The sequence below is a fragment of the Bombus flavifrons genome, chromosome 14, assembly GCF_040668555.2.
Source record: "Bombus flavifrons isolate JBK064 chromosome 14, iyBomFlav1_principal, whole genome shotgun sequence".
NCBI lineage: Eukaryota > Metazoa > Arthropoda > Insecta > Hymenoptera > Apidae > Bombus > Bombus flavifrons.
In genome coordinates, this window is record NC_138455.1 from 5540133 (window position 1) to 5557136 (window position 17004).

General features: G+C 28.0%; 3 protein-coding genes across 10 annotated transcripts; 1 reads left to right on the top strand and 2 right to left on the bottom strand.

Moving 5' to 3' along the window:
- The first annotated feature begins 131 nt into the window (after positions 1 to 131).
- Positions 132 to 9857, top strand: LOC138187180 (transcriptional regulator ATRX homolog). 5 transcript variants are annotated; one of them, XM_069127690.1, is made up of 21 exons: positions 151 to 272; positions 837 to 865; positions 1401 to 1531; positions 1704 to 1846; positions 1955 to 4061; positions 4141 to 4448; positions 4553 to 4671; positions 4737 to 4882; positions 4959 to 5189; positions 5942 to 6161; positions 6243 to 6652; positions 6739 to 7037; positions 7123 to 7417; positions 7476 to 7756; positions 7834 to 7987; positions 8065 to 8412; positions 8491 to 8788; positions 8864 to 9061; positions 9141 to 9257; positions 9351 to 9491; positions 9566 to 9857. In XM_069127690.1, exons 3-21 carry the CDS (start codon positions 1515 to 1517, stop codon positions 9611 to 9613), a joined length of 5880 nt encoding a protein of 1959 aa, XP_068983791.1. In that variant the 5' UTR covers positions 151 to 272; positions 837 to 865; positions 1401 to 1514; the 3' UTR covers positions 9614 to 9857. The 5 variants fall into 5 exon arrangements, with proteins under 5 accessions (XP_068983794.1, XP_068983790.1, XP_068983791.1 ...); XM_069127693.1 differs by lacking the exon at positions 837 to 865 and having other exon boundaries at positions 132 to 272; positions 9582 to 9857; XM_069127689.1 differs by lacking the exon at positions 837 to 865 and having other exon boundaries at positions 133 to 272.
- Positions 9858 to 9894: 37 nt separating this feature from the next.
- On the bottom strand, positions 9895 to 12464 carry Ids (iduronate 2-sulfatase). 2 transcript variants are annotated; one of them, XM_069127701.1, is made up of 8 exons: positions 12195 to 12464; positions 11928 to 12105; positions 11711 to 11850; positions 11445 to 11616; positions 11212 to 11361; positions 10992 to 11129; positions 10593 to 10900; positions 9895 to 10469 (listed from the first exon to the last, which is right to left on the bottom strand). In XM_069127701.1, the coding sequence occupies exons 1-8, from the start codon at positions 12378 to 12380 to the stop codon at positions 10125 to 10127; spliced, it is 1617 nt and encodes a 538-aa protein (XP_068983802.1). In that variant the 5' UTR covers positions 12381 to 12464; the 3' UTR covers positions 9895 to 10124. The 2 variants fall into 2 exon arrangements, with proteins under 2 accessions (XP_068983802.1, XP_068983803.1); XM_069127702.1 differs by having other exon boundaries at positions 9900 to 10469; positions 11720 to 11850.
- A 726-nt stretch (positions 12465 to 13190) lies between these two features.
- LOC138187184 (putative uncharacterized protein DDB_G0267716) lies at positions 13191 to 16455 on the bottom strand. Of its 3 annotated transcripts, none has more exons than XM_069127705.1 (6): positions 16296 to 16455; positions 16030 to 16231; positions 15380 to 15480; positions 14499 to 15299; positions 13959 to 14087; positions 13191 to 13826 (listed from the first exon to the last, which is right to left on the bottom strand). In XM_069127705.1, exons 2-6 carry the CDS (start codon positions 16129 to 16131, stop codon positions 13538 to 13540), a joined length of 1422 nt encoding a protein of 473 aa, XP_068983806.1. In that variant the 5' UTR covers positions 16132 to 16231; positions 16296 to 16455; the 3' UTR covers positions 13191 to 13537. The 3 variants fall into 3 exon arrangements, with proteins under 3 accessions (XP_068983806.1, XP_068983805.1, XP_068983804.1); XM_069127704.1 differs by having other exon boundaries at positions 14319 to 15299; positions 16030 to 16188; positions 16296 to 16454; XM_069127703.1 differs by having other exon boundaries at positions 14319 to 15299; positions 16296 to 16454.
- Between the last annotated feature and the right edge of the window lie 549 nt (positions 16456 to 17004).

A 17004-nucleotide genomic window follows, 5' to 3' on the forward strand; every position in this document is an offset into this window, starting at 1 on the left:
GTAAGTAACAATATTTTCATATTTGTTATAAAAAACATGTATAGAAATTAAAAATTAATTTATATTTGACATACTTAAATATAGTTTGATGTCCTACTACCAGGGGGCAGTTTATTCAGTAAGACCATACATATAAATTTCAAGTAATTATTATCAGAGTTATTACATTCCTACGTGTATTTTTTCATTTAAATATTATACTTTTTATTAATTTAAATATAATAATATGTGAAAGTTTGAGATGATTTATAAAAGAATGTCAGGTGAAAAAAGTCTCTCCATGTTGTTTAACCAGTTTGTTATGATTTAAATTTATACATATGTAAATATGAACCTGTGAAATAGTTAATAAGTAAATAATAAATAGTTAAAAATACAAATTTTTAACTTTATTTTAATATTAAAGAATCAATGTGTAAAAATGACAATAGCGATTATGCACTCATTTGCAGAACAAAAAAGTCATATTGTCGTAAATGTAATTACTTTCGATGTTATAAAAATAAAACAGTAACAATTTTTCGTTTTTGAGATTAAAACAATTTTACATACCTAATATACGCATAGTGGAAAAACAGAGTTGCAAATTACATCAACTTTTATTTATAAGTGATTGCTCGATATTTTTGTTACAAATAATATGCTAAACATTTGTATGATGACTTTAATTGATTTTAAAATTATTGAATATTTAATTAAAGAGTAATATTGGTTAGAATTTAGAATAGAAGTGGAATACATAGAGAGAAAATACATGAATTAATAAAATAAAAGATCTTGTAATGTGCATTTTTAATATTTTTCTATTATTTTAATTCTATGACTATTTTTTACAGATACAATTTTGAGAAGGACCAAATAGAAAGTACATGTTACAAGTACTTTATCTTCTTTGTTTATTATTGCTATAATATGCAATTAGAAAGATATAGTTCCTCTCCATATATCTAAGAAAGCGATATGCATGCATTTTGCATTAATTGCTTCAAAACAATTAATTAGTTAAAATAATTTTTGTTTCCCCAATAATTTTTGTTAGAATATTCATTTGAATTATTCCTTGCATGTAAAACATTTACAATTTAATTATCTACACAGAAATTCAAACACAAGGTATTCCTATATCAAGAGTTATATGATTTCTAATGTTTCTAACCCATTTTCATTTCTAACCATTTTCATTTCGTTTCATTCCCAACCCATGGATGGGTCAACGGACTTGTGAGTTGAGAATACACTGACCCATACATGGGACAGGGGATTGTGAATTTGTTAAAGTAATCTGAATGGTTAATAAAACCAGAATAGACAAGATAATATGACATAATAGTGTAGGTGATATGACATTAATAAAAATTCTTTTAATTCACAAGTGTTAAAATAGAAATTTATGTTTCCAGAAACATATATAACAAGTTTAATCTGACATTTTGGGTTCTGAAATTGGAAAATAAAAATGTTTTATACTTAATTCAAGATCCTTTTGGAAATAGAGAATTATTTTGTCAATCACTATGTCTTCTTTGTTTAAGTAAGTATATACAAAGTAAAAAATAAACTCTTATATGTTAATTCTGCATAGTTTTAGTGGGAAATTATGTGAAATTAATTATGTAGTATAATTAATATAATTTCTGTTTTTGTGTAACATATTCAGAATGTAATAATAATATAATAATTTAAAAGCACATATTTGATTTCAGAAGAGACACTAAAAACAGAGTATATATGAAAGAACGGCTTGCAAGAGTGGAAGAAGTGAAAAAATCAATACAGTCATTATGTGACAATGATTCCAGTACTCCGGAAGATGTACGACCTTTCTTTTATAAATTTGGAAATTCACGTAAGATGAATAGAAGAAGTCTATTGTAGAAGGAAATTAGAAATGTTTATTACAGTAAGTTAAAATTGTAATTCTGATTCAGAAAAATTATCTTTAATTAATTCCTAGGTGATAATTCAATTGAAAGGTCATCTGATGAAGATGGCATTAACAGACCGAAACAAGCAAGAAGGTCTAGAAGAGAATCCTCTGAGGAGGAGAGTGAAAATGCTCATCATAAACAAAAGAAAGGCAAGGAACATTTAAAAAATGATGGGCACAAAAAGATTATGAGAAATAAGAAAGTTGATTCTAATAATATAAGAAAAGAAAAGAATAAAACCAGAAATTCAGTTTCTAGTGATTCAGATGATGCAATTTATGAGAAATCTGCTGAAAAGAAGACAAAAAGACATTCATCATTAAAGTCAAAACAAAAAGATCTCAACTTATATAAGGAAGAGGCAGACTCTAGTTCTGACAAAGAATTCCGAAAATCAAAAATTTCTCTTAGTGGTTTGAGTCTCATGAAAAAAACTGGAAAGGATCGAGTAATATCCACTGAGTCAAATCAAGAATCCACATCACAGTTAATAAAAAAGACTAGAATCAGTAAAGAACAAAGCTTACAGTTCAAGTCTCATGTTGTGAAAATTTTTAATCAATTTAAGGCAATTTGTTCAGAATATGAAATACAGATGGAACATGTAAAATGGAAATATTTTAAGAAAGAATTAACATACCAAGAATCAGCGTTTAATGTTATAGAAAAATCAAAAGATGTGATCAACAATCTTAAAATGGAACTTAATGCACAAAAAGAAGAATTAACAAATTTTTATGAAGAATGGAGTAAAAGTCATAAAGTACAAAGCATAGCTCATGAGGACTGTTCTTTAAGCGATAATGAAATAGCAAAAGAGAGGGAGGATACAGAAAAATCCAATAAATCCAAGAACAGCTCGAATGCAGCAAGCGCAGTTTCTGAATGTGATAATGAAGAAATATTTTCTGATGAAGGAACAAATAATACGAAAATAAACGTTGATAAAAACAAAACAAACAATACATTAACTAAAGTTTCAGAAAAATTAATAGGTGACAATGAAAAGAGTGATCAAATTATCTCTTCCATCTTAGACAACAAAAAGGAAGATAAAACTTATGCAAGAGATGATTTGAAAGTAATTGATGCAAATGAGAAGACGTCTAAAGAATATCAGATATCTACAAATGAACATGCTATGAACGAATCCATAGATGATATATTTGAAGATACAGCTGAAGATATAGACATTAATGATTTGATAGAAGCAAGAGATGAATGTAGGAATGAAAATGGTTTACAATTAAAAGAACTTAAAAAAAATAATGATAATAAAGATAAAAACTCTTTCACAAATGAAAAATTAGGTACAAAACTTACAGATAAAAACTCGTGCCCTACTAAAATTGAAAATGCAAAATCTAAATTAGTTTTTTCTGATGAAATTGTAGAATCAACCGAAGGAAAGAAAAATGACGTTTTAAATGATATTGATGCCGAAGAACAAGCTAAGAGGGCAATGTTAGAATCGGACTCAGAAACACCCACAAATGATGAATCACTGAATGAAAAATTTATTGAAAGTTTCAGCACAAATGATAGTTTCGAAGAGAAAGACGTATCGCAATCGAAAAAGATAAAATGTGATAAAAAAGAAGAAAAAGATAAGACACAAAGTAATTCTATTCATGAAAATAATTTATTAGGCAAACTTGATGAACTCTTTAGTGAAGAAGCTTGTGCTAAACGTGCACTTCTTGAGTCAAATTTAATAGACAAACTTGAGGAACTCTTTAATGAAGAAGTTTGTGCTAAACGTGCACTTCTTGAGTCAAATTCAGATGATTCTATGAGTCCTTGTGATAAAAAAGAAAGTTTAAGTAAGAAACATTATTCCAGTGACAGTAGTGAAAATTCAAGTTCTGATAATGATATTAAATTGAAACCACTAATAATAAATACTTCTTCAAAGAAAAATAAAGATGAAGATAAAAATCTTACAAAAGACAAAAAAGCATTGGATTCTAGAGAACCAGCATGTTTACCTAAAATAAGTTATGCTGGGTCAGATAAAAAATTAAAAATGTTTTGTAAAGTTGTTGTTGAAAAATTATCAGAAAATGCTCTCAAAAAGTATAAGAATGCGTTAGAAAAATCTCGACAATATTTAGAGAATAAAGAGCTTAGAAGGTACAAAACAAAAAATTATTTTTCATTACTTGCGATAAAACTTTTATATATTTACTTATATATATACTTATTTTTGCAGTCTAATTAATTTGGATAGGTTACAAAACAATCGTAAAAATACTTTTGGCTCGACACGAAGTTCTTTATCTAGAAAAGCAAAAAAGACTAAAGTAAAGGAAATTGAAGATTCCCTATTGAATCATTTGAAAAACGAAAATGCAGAGGAAGATTCTGATATAATTGAAAATATAGGGGAAGATTCTGATATTAACAATGATATTTCAATCGCAAAAATACAAGCTCATTTCCAAACTAATAGGGAATTAATGTTGGAAGCAGATGCAGTTACTAAGAAAGCTCTTTTATATTCTTCCGACTCAGATATTGGTAAATATTAGACTAGCTTCTTCTAAATTTAATGTCATTTCTTGTTTATTAGCATTACATATTAAATTTATTTATAAAATTAAATTTTATATATCTTATTTCAGGTGAACGAAAAGAATCTACTTCTGAAAACAGTAACAGTGAGGAGGACAAAAGTAAAACCAAATCAAAGGATCTTTCAAAACGATCAACTCAAAAAGTTGTAAAAAAGAGTAGTGATAAGGTAACAATTAAGATGACAATTAATTTGTTTTAGATTAAGATATTGATTAATTCAATTATACTTAGGAAAATGATGACAAATGGAAGAAAAATAAATGGAGGCGAAATAAACTATTAACAATGAAGCTCTCCTCTGACTCAGATTCTGATGTTGCAAGAGAAAAATGGAATAAGAAACAAAAAGAGACAGAAAAGGCAGAAGAAAGTTATATGTGAGTTATTTAACATGGTTAATTAATAAATAAACCATGTAATATATTAAATAAACCATGGTATTTTTTGAAATAGCGGACATTCAGCTATCAAAGTTGTAAAACGCGAAAGAAGAAATCGTAGACAGATTATAGATTCTGATTCAGATCTGCAGGTGATAAATTCTGATACAAAATCAAATAAATCTGCCATGTCAGAAGATAATATGTCTTCAGATAGTGATTCTTCAGTAGGAAAACCAAAAAAGATGCGTAAACGTAAGATACATAAATCATCTGGTTCTGACTCTTCGATTATAGAGAAAAGGTATTTTTTATAATAGCTACTTTTATATACTATACTATACTATACAAAGCTTTATACCATCAGTGTTTCTGATGACTGATTTCGTAACAGCAATTAAATTACATATGTAAATTAAACAGTAATTAAATACATATGTGTAGAGGTTGCTCACAGATTACTATATGAAAATTAATTTTTAAACATTTCTTTCATTGTGTTATTCACTTACAGTTTTACATGATTTAGAAATGTTTGAAAATTGTTCAATGTTCTAGTGTAGATATTTTTTAACAGGTCAAGGAAAAAAGAACATTCAAAAAGAAAAATTTTTGAGGTACCATTCTACTAAAGTAATATAGTGCTGAATTTATTAAAAAATTATTTTATAAATCCAAAAAAACTACTGCTACTGAGCAAAAGATTATTTATGCTGAGCAAATATTAATTATTTAAGACTATTTTTATATATTTTTTAAACTAATTGCCAATTCTACAATTACATATTTTCTTAGAAATAACAACAAAGATAAAATAATATTCTTAGTATATTCTTACTTTCATTTATAAAATAACATTTAAACAAATAACATTTTCGTCTGATAAGTAGCTTAAAATTTTCGCAAGTTATTGTATATTTTTCTATGATTTATTTTAATGCTTTCCTTTTATATGAAGCTATCAATTTCTATAAAAAATCGTATAAAAAAATTTATAGTAATTTTCTATGTTGGTTTTTACATTCCTATACATATATATTCCTTATGAATTCCTAGAACCAAACCAAAGAGAAGACGCATTAAAAATATTTCCAGTAATAGTGATGAAAATAGCGATAAGGACCTTGATATTACGAATTCTCAAGGAACACCTGGAAAAAAAGGTCGTAAAAATATCCGAAAAGTAATGAAAGATAAGCAAGTTACAAGTGATACTAAGCAAGCTGCCAAAGAAGAGGAAGAAAGACTTAAACGTATTGCTGAGAGACAAAAATTGGTACATATTTTTAATTAATTCTTAACTAATTTTCTGTTCCATAAGAACGAAGAAAAAGCATTTCTTTATTTTGTATTATAGTACAATGAGATGTATGAAGCAAGATTGGCTGGCGAAGAAAAAGTAGATAAGTTGGTATTGGATTTTGATCCTGAAACAAAAGAGGAATTGGTGACTGTCCATGAAAATTTAGTAAAGCGTTTAAAACCCCATCAAGCTGAGGGAATAAAATTCATGTGGGACGCATGCTTTGAATCATTGGAAAGAGTAAATTCTTCTAGCGGATCTGGATGTATAATTGCACATTGTATGGGTCTAGGTAAAACTCTTCAAGTAATTGCCTTGGGTCATACACTTTTAACACATGAAAAAACTGGTGTTAAAACAATTATGATCGTTTGTCCCTTGAGCACGGTACTTAATTGGGTAAATGAATTTACGAATTGGTTAAAGGATATAGAACATGACATCGAGATTTACGAAATGACTAAGTAAGTTCCATAAATATATTTACAAGTACATTTAAGATAATGATGAACAAATGGTCATATAATAATTGTTGATAAATTTGTTAAAGATTAAGGAAAAATATAGAACGAAAGTTTCAATTGGAAAGCTGGCAAAGAACTGGTGGTGTACTCATTATTGGTTATGAAATGTTTAGGAATTTAAGTGGCACAAATAATAAAATGAGAAAGAATATCAAAGAAGCAGTTTTACAGTACTTAATAAATCCTGGTCCAGACGTCGTAGTTTGCGATGAAGGACATTTACTAAAAAATGAGGATACTGCTCTCAGTAAATCAATGAAACAGATTAAAACATTACGGAGAATTGTACTTACAGGAACACCACTCCAAAATAATTTGATAGAATGTAAAACTTGAACAATATTAAATAAGTATATATATAAATAATTCAGTATTCATTTGATTAAACATTTGTAACTGATATATTACAGATCACTGTATGGTACAGTTTGTAAAGCCAAATCTTTTAGGAACGAAGAAAGAATTTTTAAACAGATTTGGGAATCCAATAACTAATGGTCAATTTGATGATTCTACCGAATATGATGTTACATTAATGAAAAAACGAGCATACGTTTTACATAAGATGTTAAAGGGCTGTGTACAAAGGTTTGATTATTCTGTACTAACACCATTTTTACCACCAAAACAGGAATATGTAATTTTTGTCAGTCTAACTGAAATACAAATTAATATGTATCAACATTATTTGGATAATTTTGCAAGGTATGTGAAATGACTTTTTAATGAAATTTCAAAATTTAATATATATTTTTTATTTCAGGCGAATACGCAATGCCAATGGATCTCTTTTCGCAGATTTTCAATCATTACAAAGAATATGGACACATCCCTTGGTTTTGCGAATGAATGCAGAAAAGATAGAAAAGATAAATGAAAAAAAATTCGAAATCAGTGATTCGGAGGGTTCTTTAAAAGACTTTATTGACGATGCCGAAATAGAGACTACGACCAGTATGAGTACTGAAGAAGATGATGATATTGTAACCATTGATACAAATGTTACAAAAAATATAAGAACTAATTCAAAAAATAATAGACCAGGTAAGATTATATTTACGTTAAACTAATATGTTATAAAATATATATATATATATATATTGTTTTTATTTTATATGTAGAAGCTGAAATAATTCCTGAAGAACCTGAAAAGAAAGAAGAGGAATGGTGGTTAAAGTTTGTTAAACTTGAACATTTTGAAGATATGAGAGTTTCTTCCAAATTGATACTTCTTTTTGGAATCCTGAAGGAATGTGAACAAATCGGAGACAAAGTGTATGCTTTTTATATTACTTTTAGAAAAGTCTACAATAATTTACATACTATCTTTAAAAATTGCTTAATTATTTTAGCTTGGTATTTTCACAATCGTTGTATTCATTATCTCTAATCGAGCAGTTTCTTGAAAAAATCGATAATACAACACAAAACGGTGGAAATTTGGAATATATAGATGGACATACTGGAAGTTGGTCATTGGGGTTGGACTACTTTCGGATGGATGGTCAAACATCCGCTGAAAATAGAAACGCATGGTGCAGAATATTTAATGAACCATCAAATACAAGAGCAAGATTGTTCCTAATCTCAACCAGAGCAGGTGGACTGGGAATTAATTTAACCGCTGCCAATCGTGTTATTATTTTTGACGCAAGTTGGAATCCTTCTCATGATGTCCAAAGTATATTTCGTGTATACAGGTTTGTGCCTGTGATTCTAATTCATTGTGATCAATAATAATAAGATTTCATAATTACTGAAATATATATAATTTACAGATTTGGTCAAAAGAAACCATGTTACGTTTATCGATTTCTAGCAGCTGGAACGATGGAAGAAAAGATCTACAATCGACAAGTGACGAAACTATCACTTTCTTGTAGAGTCGTCGATGAGCAACAAATAGAACGTCATTATAGCAATCAAAATTTAAATGAGTTGTACACATTTGAACGAAACAACGGAGAGAAACCGACTCTGAATTTGCCTAAAGATAGATTATTAGCAGAAATATTTTTAAAATATAAAAATTTTGTGGAGAACTATCATGAACATGATTCTCTTTTGGAAAATAAAGTAACTTGTAGCTACATGATACAGTAATCTGCTTGTCTTAAAATAAATATTCTTAATAATCTTGTTTAATAATAGGCAGAGGAAGAACTGAATGAGGAAGAAAGAAAGCAAGCTTGGTTAGAATATGAAGAGGAAAAGAAAGGAAAACCACCAATAATGCCATCATATTCAATGGCGTTCCCAAATAATATGATGTTAAATCAATATAAGATACCGCCACTATTGGGTATTGGCACGGATTATGAAAAACTTCGAATACTTCTTCAAAAGGATGTAAGAATATGATGTTTTTCGTCAATAACTCAAATAGTTTGCTCATATTTATTAGCTTATAATAATTTACATTTTATAGTATCCTAATGCAACACCACAAACCCAACAAATGATGACTGCTAATGTATTAACAAATATGTACAATTACATGGAACAACATTCTTTCTACAATACCGCAAATTCAATAATCGATCAGGTATTTCAATAACTTACAATTTTCCCGTTGATATCGTTCGAATATAAAACATGTTTTTTGTATAAAATTTAACTGAGGATTTATGAATACTAGAATCCAAACTTAACTTCAGTACCCAATATGGCTCAAACATCTTATTCAGTACCGAATAGAATTAAGAATTTGACCAATCAACAGAAAGATTATAGGATTACTGATATTAGATCTGGAGATGTTGATGATGATGTTATAGAGGTAACGTGGATACATTAACAAGAAATTAAAGTTAAATATTTATTAAATGTAAAATTTACTTGATACAATTTCAGGTAATATCAACCACAGTAAATAACAAAAATAAAAATCAAGAGGAATGAATAAAATTATACAATGTAAAGTTTTATATTGTTTTATATAGTGTAAAAATGCTTTGATATATTGTCCTAAGCGCTTATACTTTCATCTACATTTTTAGTATGTGATACTTGTATTATGGTAGTATCAGTATTGATGAAACTGAATAATATTGTTGCTATAAGTAATTAGTATAAAATTATTACTTGAACATTGGCATTTTTTATTTGCTAAACTTTTAACTATATATATATATATATATATATATATATATATATACACAGACAAATATGTGTTTATAAACTGTATATTCATACTAACCATAAAACTTTTATACTGACTTAGATTACTTAAATAGAGTATTAATGAACTATATAATTTATTTAACATTAATTCAATGATAAATTTATATTAAACAAATAAGTAAATTTCATATTGCTTGCAATTATGTATTAAAATATGAAGTTTATTTGATTTAAAGTCGCAAATGTATGTAAAGTGATAATAAATTAATTAAACAAGTATAATTATAATTTAAAAATTAGATTTAGCTGATAAAATATTTCTCCAACCATGTTGCAATAAAATTTTTAATTTTTCCTTTAATTTGGCATATTCTTCAAGAAATGCTACATTTTGGTTTTCACCCTTGTCATAACTATAATCATACAATTCCTCTGCAATGATATTGTTCCAATTTGGTGACATAGTTTCAGGATTAAATGATAACCATGCTATATAACGATATTTATTTGTCCTTAGAGTATACCCCATTGCTTTAATCTCTTTTAAACGTGGTTCATCACTATTTGGATGTATGGAAGGTTCAATGCTTGGTCTTGGATATTGCGCAAACGCCGCCTTTTTCCATAATATTAGCTATAAATTATACTATATTATAAATATTATATACTATAAATTATTACAAATGTCTAAGATAAACAGTTTCAACAATTATATATTATTAAAGCTATAAAATTTAAATTTATAAATTAATAATACCTCGTCTTTTAAAGCAGCTCTTATAAGTGGTATAAAAGTAATTCCTTCGCTGCAGGTAATTTGCATACTTTCACTTGAACAAATAGGTATTGAGATATTTGCTAAATCTGCAATTGTTGGAAAAATATCAACTAATTCTACTATTGAATCTATAAATATCTGATTCCCTTTTGACGAATTATTTACGCTCGTATTTTTTTTTAGTTTTTCATATGTAAGCCCAGGTATTGATACTATCAATGGTACTTTTAAAGCAACATCATAATTGCTATATTTTGCCCATAACGCATGCTCTCCTAGTGACCAGCCTATATAAATATTAATTGTAAAAAAAATGAATAATAATTTAAAAGATAGAAAAATTTAGATAATAGTTAATTGGAAGATTTTTCAACTCACCATGGTCAGACATTAATATAATAGTAGTATTTCCTCGAATTGACAACCTTTCCAAATGATTTATTAATGTACCAATTAAATCATCAATATATGTTACAGATGCATAATATGATTGAATAATTAACCGAGCAAAACTTTCTAAAAGTTAAAAAGAAATAAACATATATCCTTGTGCATTACACACAAGAAAATAAATTTTCACATATCACTTTAACTATACTTGGTATTTTTTCCCATGGAAATTTAAGATTCAAAGCAGCAATATCTTCCCTTTTTCTTAAATCATTCCAAGGATTATAAGCAATACTACTAACATTATTTGACCATTTATAAGGTTTAGGTACTTTAAATTTGTGCAAGGGGTGGTTTTCTGCAAAATATTTTTTTTATAAAAATGATTTCTTTAATTAAAAATCTATGATTATAATAATTAATAATAATAATTAAATATACTTAAATATTTTTTTGGATATTTAAATGGTATGTGTGGTTTCTGAAATCCAACTGCTAAAAAAAAAGGACTACTATTTCCTGCTTGATTAGATAGAAAAGTTTTAGCTTCCCTCAATATTTCTATATCTGGTAATGTTTTATTTGGCATTGATGAAACTTTAACTGGACATAACTAAAATATGAAAAATAAAATTTATAATGTTATTAGGTATCATCATCTCTTTCAATCTTCTCAATACTCTTTAAGTAATAACTCATTATATTACAAATATTACAAGATTTTGTGCAGGCAGCATCTGCATATTCGTTTGACACATTGGAGCATCTTTATATCTTTCTGTAAATGGATGAAAGGGAGTTTCTGACCATGAATAAGGGCTATCATCAGAATTATTTGAACTAATTCCTGTGAAACATACCATAATCATATTAAATGATATAAAACAATTTATATCCACATATTGCATCTTAAAAAGTAAAAACCTGGATGAAAAACTTTTCCCACTGATTTAGTAATATATCCATTATTTTTTAGATGTTGGGGCAATGTTGTAAAGTTGCCAATATCTTTTCGCCAGTAGCTATAAAAATCATAAAGATGAAGCGTATCTGGTCTTCGGCTTGTTAAAAATGAATTCCTACTTGGTGCACACAATGCTTGCTAAAAAGACGTTACTATATGTATATATACATTTTTTAATTGATGTATAAGTTTCGATATTAATTTCTTACTATTAGCTTAATACTAACCTGAGCAAATGCTTGAGAAAAAATGGCAGCTCCTGTCGCTAAACGATCTATATTTGGCGTATACGCTTTAGCGTCACCATAACATCCTAAAGCAGTTCTTAAATCATCGACGATTATTAAAAGAAAATTTTGTTTCTGAGCTGTACACCAAACGATTAAATTTATAAACCACAACGTAAAAAACATAGTAAATCACACTGAAAGATATAATGATAGCAGTATGGAGGGTAATTTTGTTCAAATTGAGATTATATTATATATATATAATATATGTATATATCATATACAGTCTTTTGTGTGTAAGAAATAAAATATTTCAATTAATGAAATAATAAAGTATTCTATAGTTAATGGAACCTCCTTTTTAACTTACTATTGCACTTTATTTTTTAATGTACAGACATATAAATGAAAATGCTACGTAATGCTTATTTACCTACAATATCTACTACAATAACTACGACATGATCTAACATAAATTACATTAAAATGATACAATAATATAAAATAGTAAAAATTAGTATGGAAAGTCAAGAGTTTTATATTAACACGCGCACAAATTACTGCAGTAAACGGTCTTTTGTTTCAAGAATTTTATTTTTAAATTTGCCGCACTAGGCTTATCAATCTACGGAATTGTATCTTTACTTCGCATTTACTGTTGTATTGATTGAATATTAAGTTTTAACTTTTTAAATTTGTTCGAGTTGTTTTTCATATCTTTTTTTAAAATGCAGAGATTACAAATGAGTTGATTTAATATTTGCTTTGTATATAATAGCTGTAATGTTGTTTTTCATTACAATAATAACAGTAAAATATATTTGAAAACATTGAAAATATACTTCTTTTCAATTTTTTTCATTGTAAATTTGTAATATAATGCCGTTTCATAAACAAGAAGTAAATTTTAGGTATTACAAAGTTCTTAGTAATTTTTAGATATTTACATAAAAGCAAATCTGGAAATTTAATTCAACATCGAAAGCTATGAAATTGTTATCATATAATATCTTCACTGAAATAATTAAAATTCATAGAAAAACAACTCTGATAACCCTAGAGTTATCTCTCTATTTAGCATTCCTATAATTCAAAGTTATAATTACGAAGATTTGAGTAGTTAACGAGGGCCGTCCCCCATAAAATCAGTAATAAAAGCGTAATAAAAAGTGACTAGTTAAATAGATGGATAATAAAGGACAGACGCATCTCTGTTTGTGAAGAAGGAGGAAAAATAATTTACTTTATAATTCGAATGTTTGCGGCCCCGGTAAAGTACTCTAATTCACCGCTACAATTATTTATCTTCACGTTTACGTGTGATACCAACTTATCTGAAGTCAATCCCGTGTTTCCTTCTTAACAACTGATGATGATCTTTGATCATTAGTACTTATCGTACAGTCATTTACATTAATATTATTCTTTGCTTTAAAGTCAGTCTTAAAATTTGCTTGTGGGTTAGTAGTATCATCTTTAAATATTTCAGTATAATGAAAACTACTCCCATTCCCAGTCTTTGTATTTGTGCTAGCATTATTGCCAATGCCATTTGAATGCACTTCAGTGAAGTGTTTGTACAGCATTAGTGTTGTACTAAACTCCGATTCACATCCAGGTATTTTACAACTGAAACATGTTTTCTTTTAATAATCTATCAAAACAGATTTCTAGCAGTAAATTCAAGAATATTTAATCAAAAATGTAAATAAGTACAGTTTTATAATATGTGAAGGAAAAACAAGTGACAATATAACTTACCGAAATACTTCATTGCTTTTAGCAGTTTCTTGTACTATTGGCAGTTTTGAATTAGCATGATTGTCCTGGTAATGTTTCCATAAACCAGTTACATTGCTCACCTGAGCTCCACAGCCAGGGATCTTGCATCTAATTAATATAAAATAAAATTAAATAGAGAAATTAATTTTTTGATAACATTTATACTAATAGTAATTACCTGAGATGCAAAAGATACAATATAAAAACTAGAATTTAAAATCACACGTAATAAATTTGACAAAGCATTTAAAATTATGAATAACACATATCTGTCTTTACATATAAAGAATTAAAAAAGATACTGCTTTTACTTGTAGATGTTAATAGCTTTAAACTTACAAGAAAAAACTGACCGTTGAGGCTTTCCCTTGTTTTAATTTCAGTATTGATTTGCTAGAATTTGAACTAATTGTATTGGTAGCTAATTTATGACTATCTTGGTGATGACGATAATGGGATATGTATTTGTATTTTCTCCCACAGCCATTAACCGCACATTTATAAATTTCTTGCTTGTACCTAGACATACGTTGCTTCTTTGGAGTGTATTCTTCATCATCCGAACAATTACTGTTTGTTTCCATAGTATTCTCCTCAGATTTTGAAATATCACGATCAAGTTCATTTCTGAAAATCTTTTCTAGATTATCTAGTTCAATTCTATGGTCTTGATTTCTAGAATTTATACTGCACATTTCATTTTTCGTATTTTTCGTAATGGTAATATCACCATTTACATAAACTACATTTATTTTTTCTTGGGAATGTTCACTTTGCAGTTCTGGACATTTGTTTGTGTTACTCTCGTATTTAGATAGAAAATTCTCTGCATTTAGAATTAAATTTTCATTCATAGAAAATGTGCCTGCTTCATTTAAAGATTCACTAATGGAAGAATAATCTTCTTTTGAACTATCATTTGCAGTATTTTGATCATGAGAAACCTCATTTTTTTGTTGCTGTGCAGTATCACTTCTGAGAAGATTTTGCTCATTATTATCATCATACTGACATACTTTTATCCCAAAAGATTCATTTGTTCTCTTCTCATAACATTCCTCTGTGCTTTGTACAATTTCCTCATCCATTGCATTTTCAGGATCTTCAAAACATATTACTTCTGGTTCAGTGGGCAACGTTGATGGTTGTCTATGGCAGTTTTCGATATGTTCTTCTAGATTGATACTGGTTGTATGTAAAGATCCACAATTTGTGTATGGACATATAAATACATTTGTTTCATTATTATGCCATTCTTGATAATGGCGCCACATGCTTCCAGGATCAGACAGTTCTTCTCCACATCCTGGTTCTCGACAGCTATAAATATAATTATTAATATACTATACTATTACCTAATATTTCATAATCAATTTTTATAATAAATGAAGCCAGCTTACATAAACCTAATTTTTAAAGCCTCGAGAGCTTCATGTGTTTTGTATTCATCTTGATTGGTAAATGTCTTGCCACAGCCCCGTTGTTTACAAGTGTATACTTCCTAAAAACATAATTTGATTAAGTATCTACTACAAATAACTTAAGAATATACATAATCTTTTCATTTCATTTATCTAACAAACAAAAAAATAATTTTTACAAAAACTTCCTAAAATATTGATGATAATAGCTCAACCATAATTATCAAACATTTCATATCCAAATTATAATACAAACTCAAATTGTTTTACTAATCTCATTCATTTAAATTACAACTAGACTGCAGATTTTTATGTATTTGTAGGAAATTTGGAAATGTAAAATTGCACAAAATGCACCTAACATGAGAAAATATAGAAAATATCCAATGTATAATTCTTTCTATAATGCTTAAGTAGGAAAAAGAGGTTCCACAGAAGTCCTATTTTTTAAATTATATTCTCAAAAATATTAGTTTTCATAAAATCCACAGTCTAATTATTACATCTCATCAATAAGAAAGATTACTTTAACTAACTAAAGTAGTAAGTTAACAAATAAAGGTAAATAGTGAGTGACTTGTTTTGAGTTAGGGGTCATTGAACCCATTAAATGCCTCCGGTGATTTTACCTTTTTGGGGGCTATTTCCTCGATAGTACGATTCCTAGATACGAATCTGATGACGCTAACTTCAGCAGGCCTATCTGTGCATGTATCCGTACCCTGGCCCATCCTGGCCAATATGCAATAAAAACGGTGAATAACGACGCGTTTCGATGCTCACATAACCTGCATTCACCAACAGGAATTCAGAAGGGAATTTTTCTAGCACCTTGAATGAAAGTCCCAAATACACAATCATTTCCACGAACGGGACGCTTTGTCGGGCTACTTACCAACAAAGTGCGCTCCCGTTCGCGCCGGAATATATTCCCTTTTTCACCTCATATTATACCATTCCCAATAATATCAATCATTTGTTGTCATTTCAATATACTCAAGCTACTATCGCGAATACGTATTCACCATAGTCTTTCTGCCCACCCTTCGACTTTTATTGCGCCTACCTTCATATAGGTTTAAGATTAACATATCGATAATCACATCGATAATGACTACACTCGATGTAAAACATTTGTCGATTTTTGAAATATGATTTTTAGTAGATATCTTGCAAGCTTTTGATTGTAAAATTATAAATAGAACGTTATTGATAGAAAACAATAGTTTATTTGAATTCGTAATTCGTAATTCGAAACGTATACATATTCTTTTTAATCTTACTGTGGATTTTCAAATGCTGCACTGTTTCGTGACTTATGTACGTAAATCACGTAAAAGAATCTATTGAAATACATACTTCCAGTGTACTTTCACTCTATATTGTACATATATCCTTTCAAATATCTATGTAGTTTAGATGAATTTTTATATGTGGCAGCAATCTTTAATAATATATCTCCGAAAATTTTCACAAATAGATTTACTGCATTCTATACAATAGTATGTTTTTTCGTCTCTAATACATGAGCAAAGCACGCATTTGTTTCTTTTTTGTAATTTAGCTGCATGTAATTTTTCAAATTCTTGAATATTAAAAATCTG

Bases quoted from the DNA above. Each gene is read 5' to 3' on its own strand.
- Ids (XM_069127701.1), bottom strand. From the start codon at position 12,380: ATGTTTTTTACGTTGTGGTTTATAAATTTAATCGTTTGGTGTACAGCT. The intron at 11,362-11,444 runs GTATATTTAATT...AATATTTTGCAG, and splicing joins ATATCCAAAAAAATATTTAA to AAAACCACCCCTTGCACAAA. The intron at 10,901-10,991 runs GTGAGTTGAAAA...ATATTTATATAG, and splicing joins TATATTAATGTCTGACCATG to GCTGGTCACTAGGAGAGCAT.
- LOC138187180 (XM_069127689.1), top strand. The intron at 1,847-1,954 runs GTAAGATGAATA...ATTAATTCCTAG, and splicing joins TTATAAATTTGGAAATTCAC to GTGATAATTCAATTGAAAGG. The intron at 9,492-9,565 runs GTAACGTGGATA...ATACAATTTCAG, and splicing joins TTGATGATGATGTTATAGAG to GTAATATCAACCACAGTAAA.
- LOC138187184 (XM_069127704.1), bottom strand. From the start codon at position 16,131: ATGGGCCAGGGTACGGATACATGCACAGATAGGCCTGCTGAAGTTAGC. The intron at 15,481-16,029 runs GTAAAATCACCG...TTATGTTTTTAG, and splicing joins AGGAAATAGCCCCCAAAAAG to GAAGTATACACTTGTAAACA. The intron at 14,088-14,318 runs GTAAGTTTAAAG...TATATTAATTAG, and splicing joins TCAACGGTCAGTTTTTTCTT to ATGCAAGATCCCTGGCTGTG.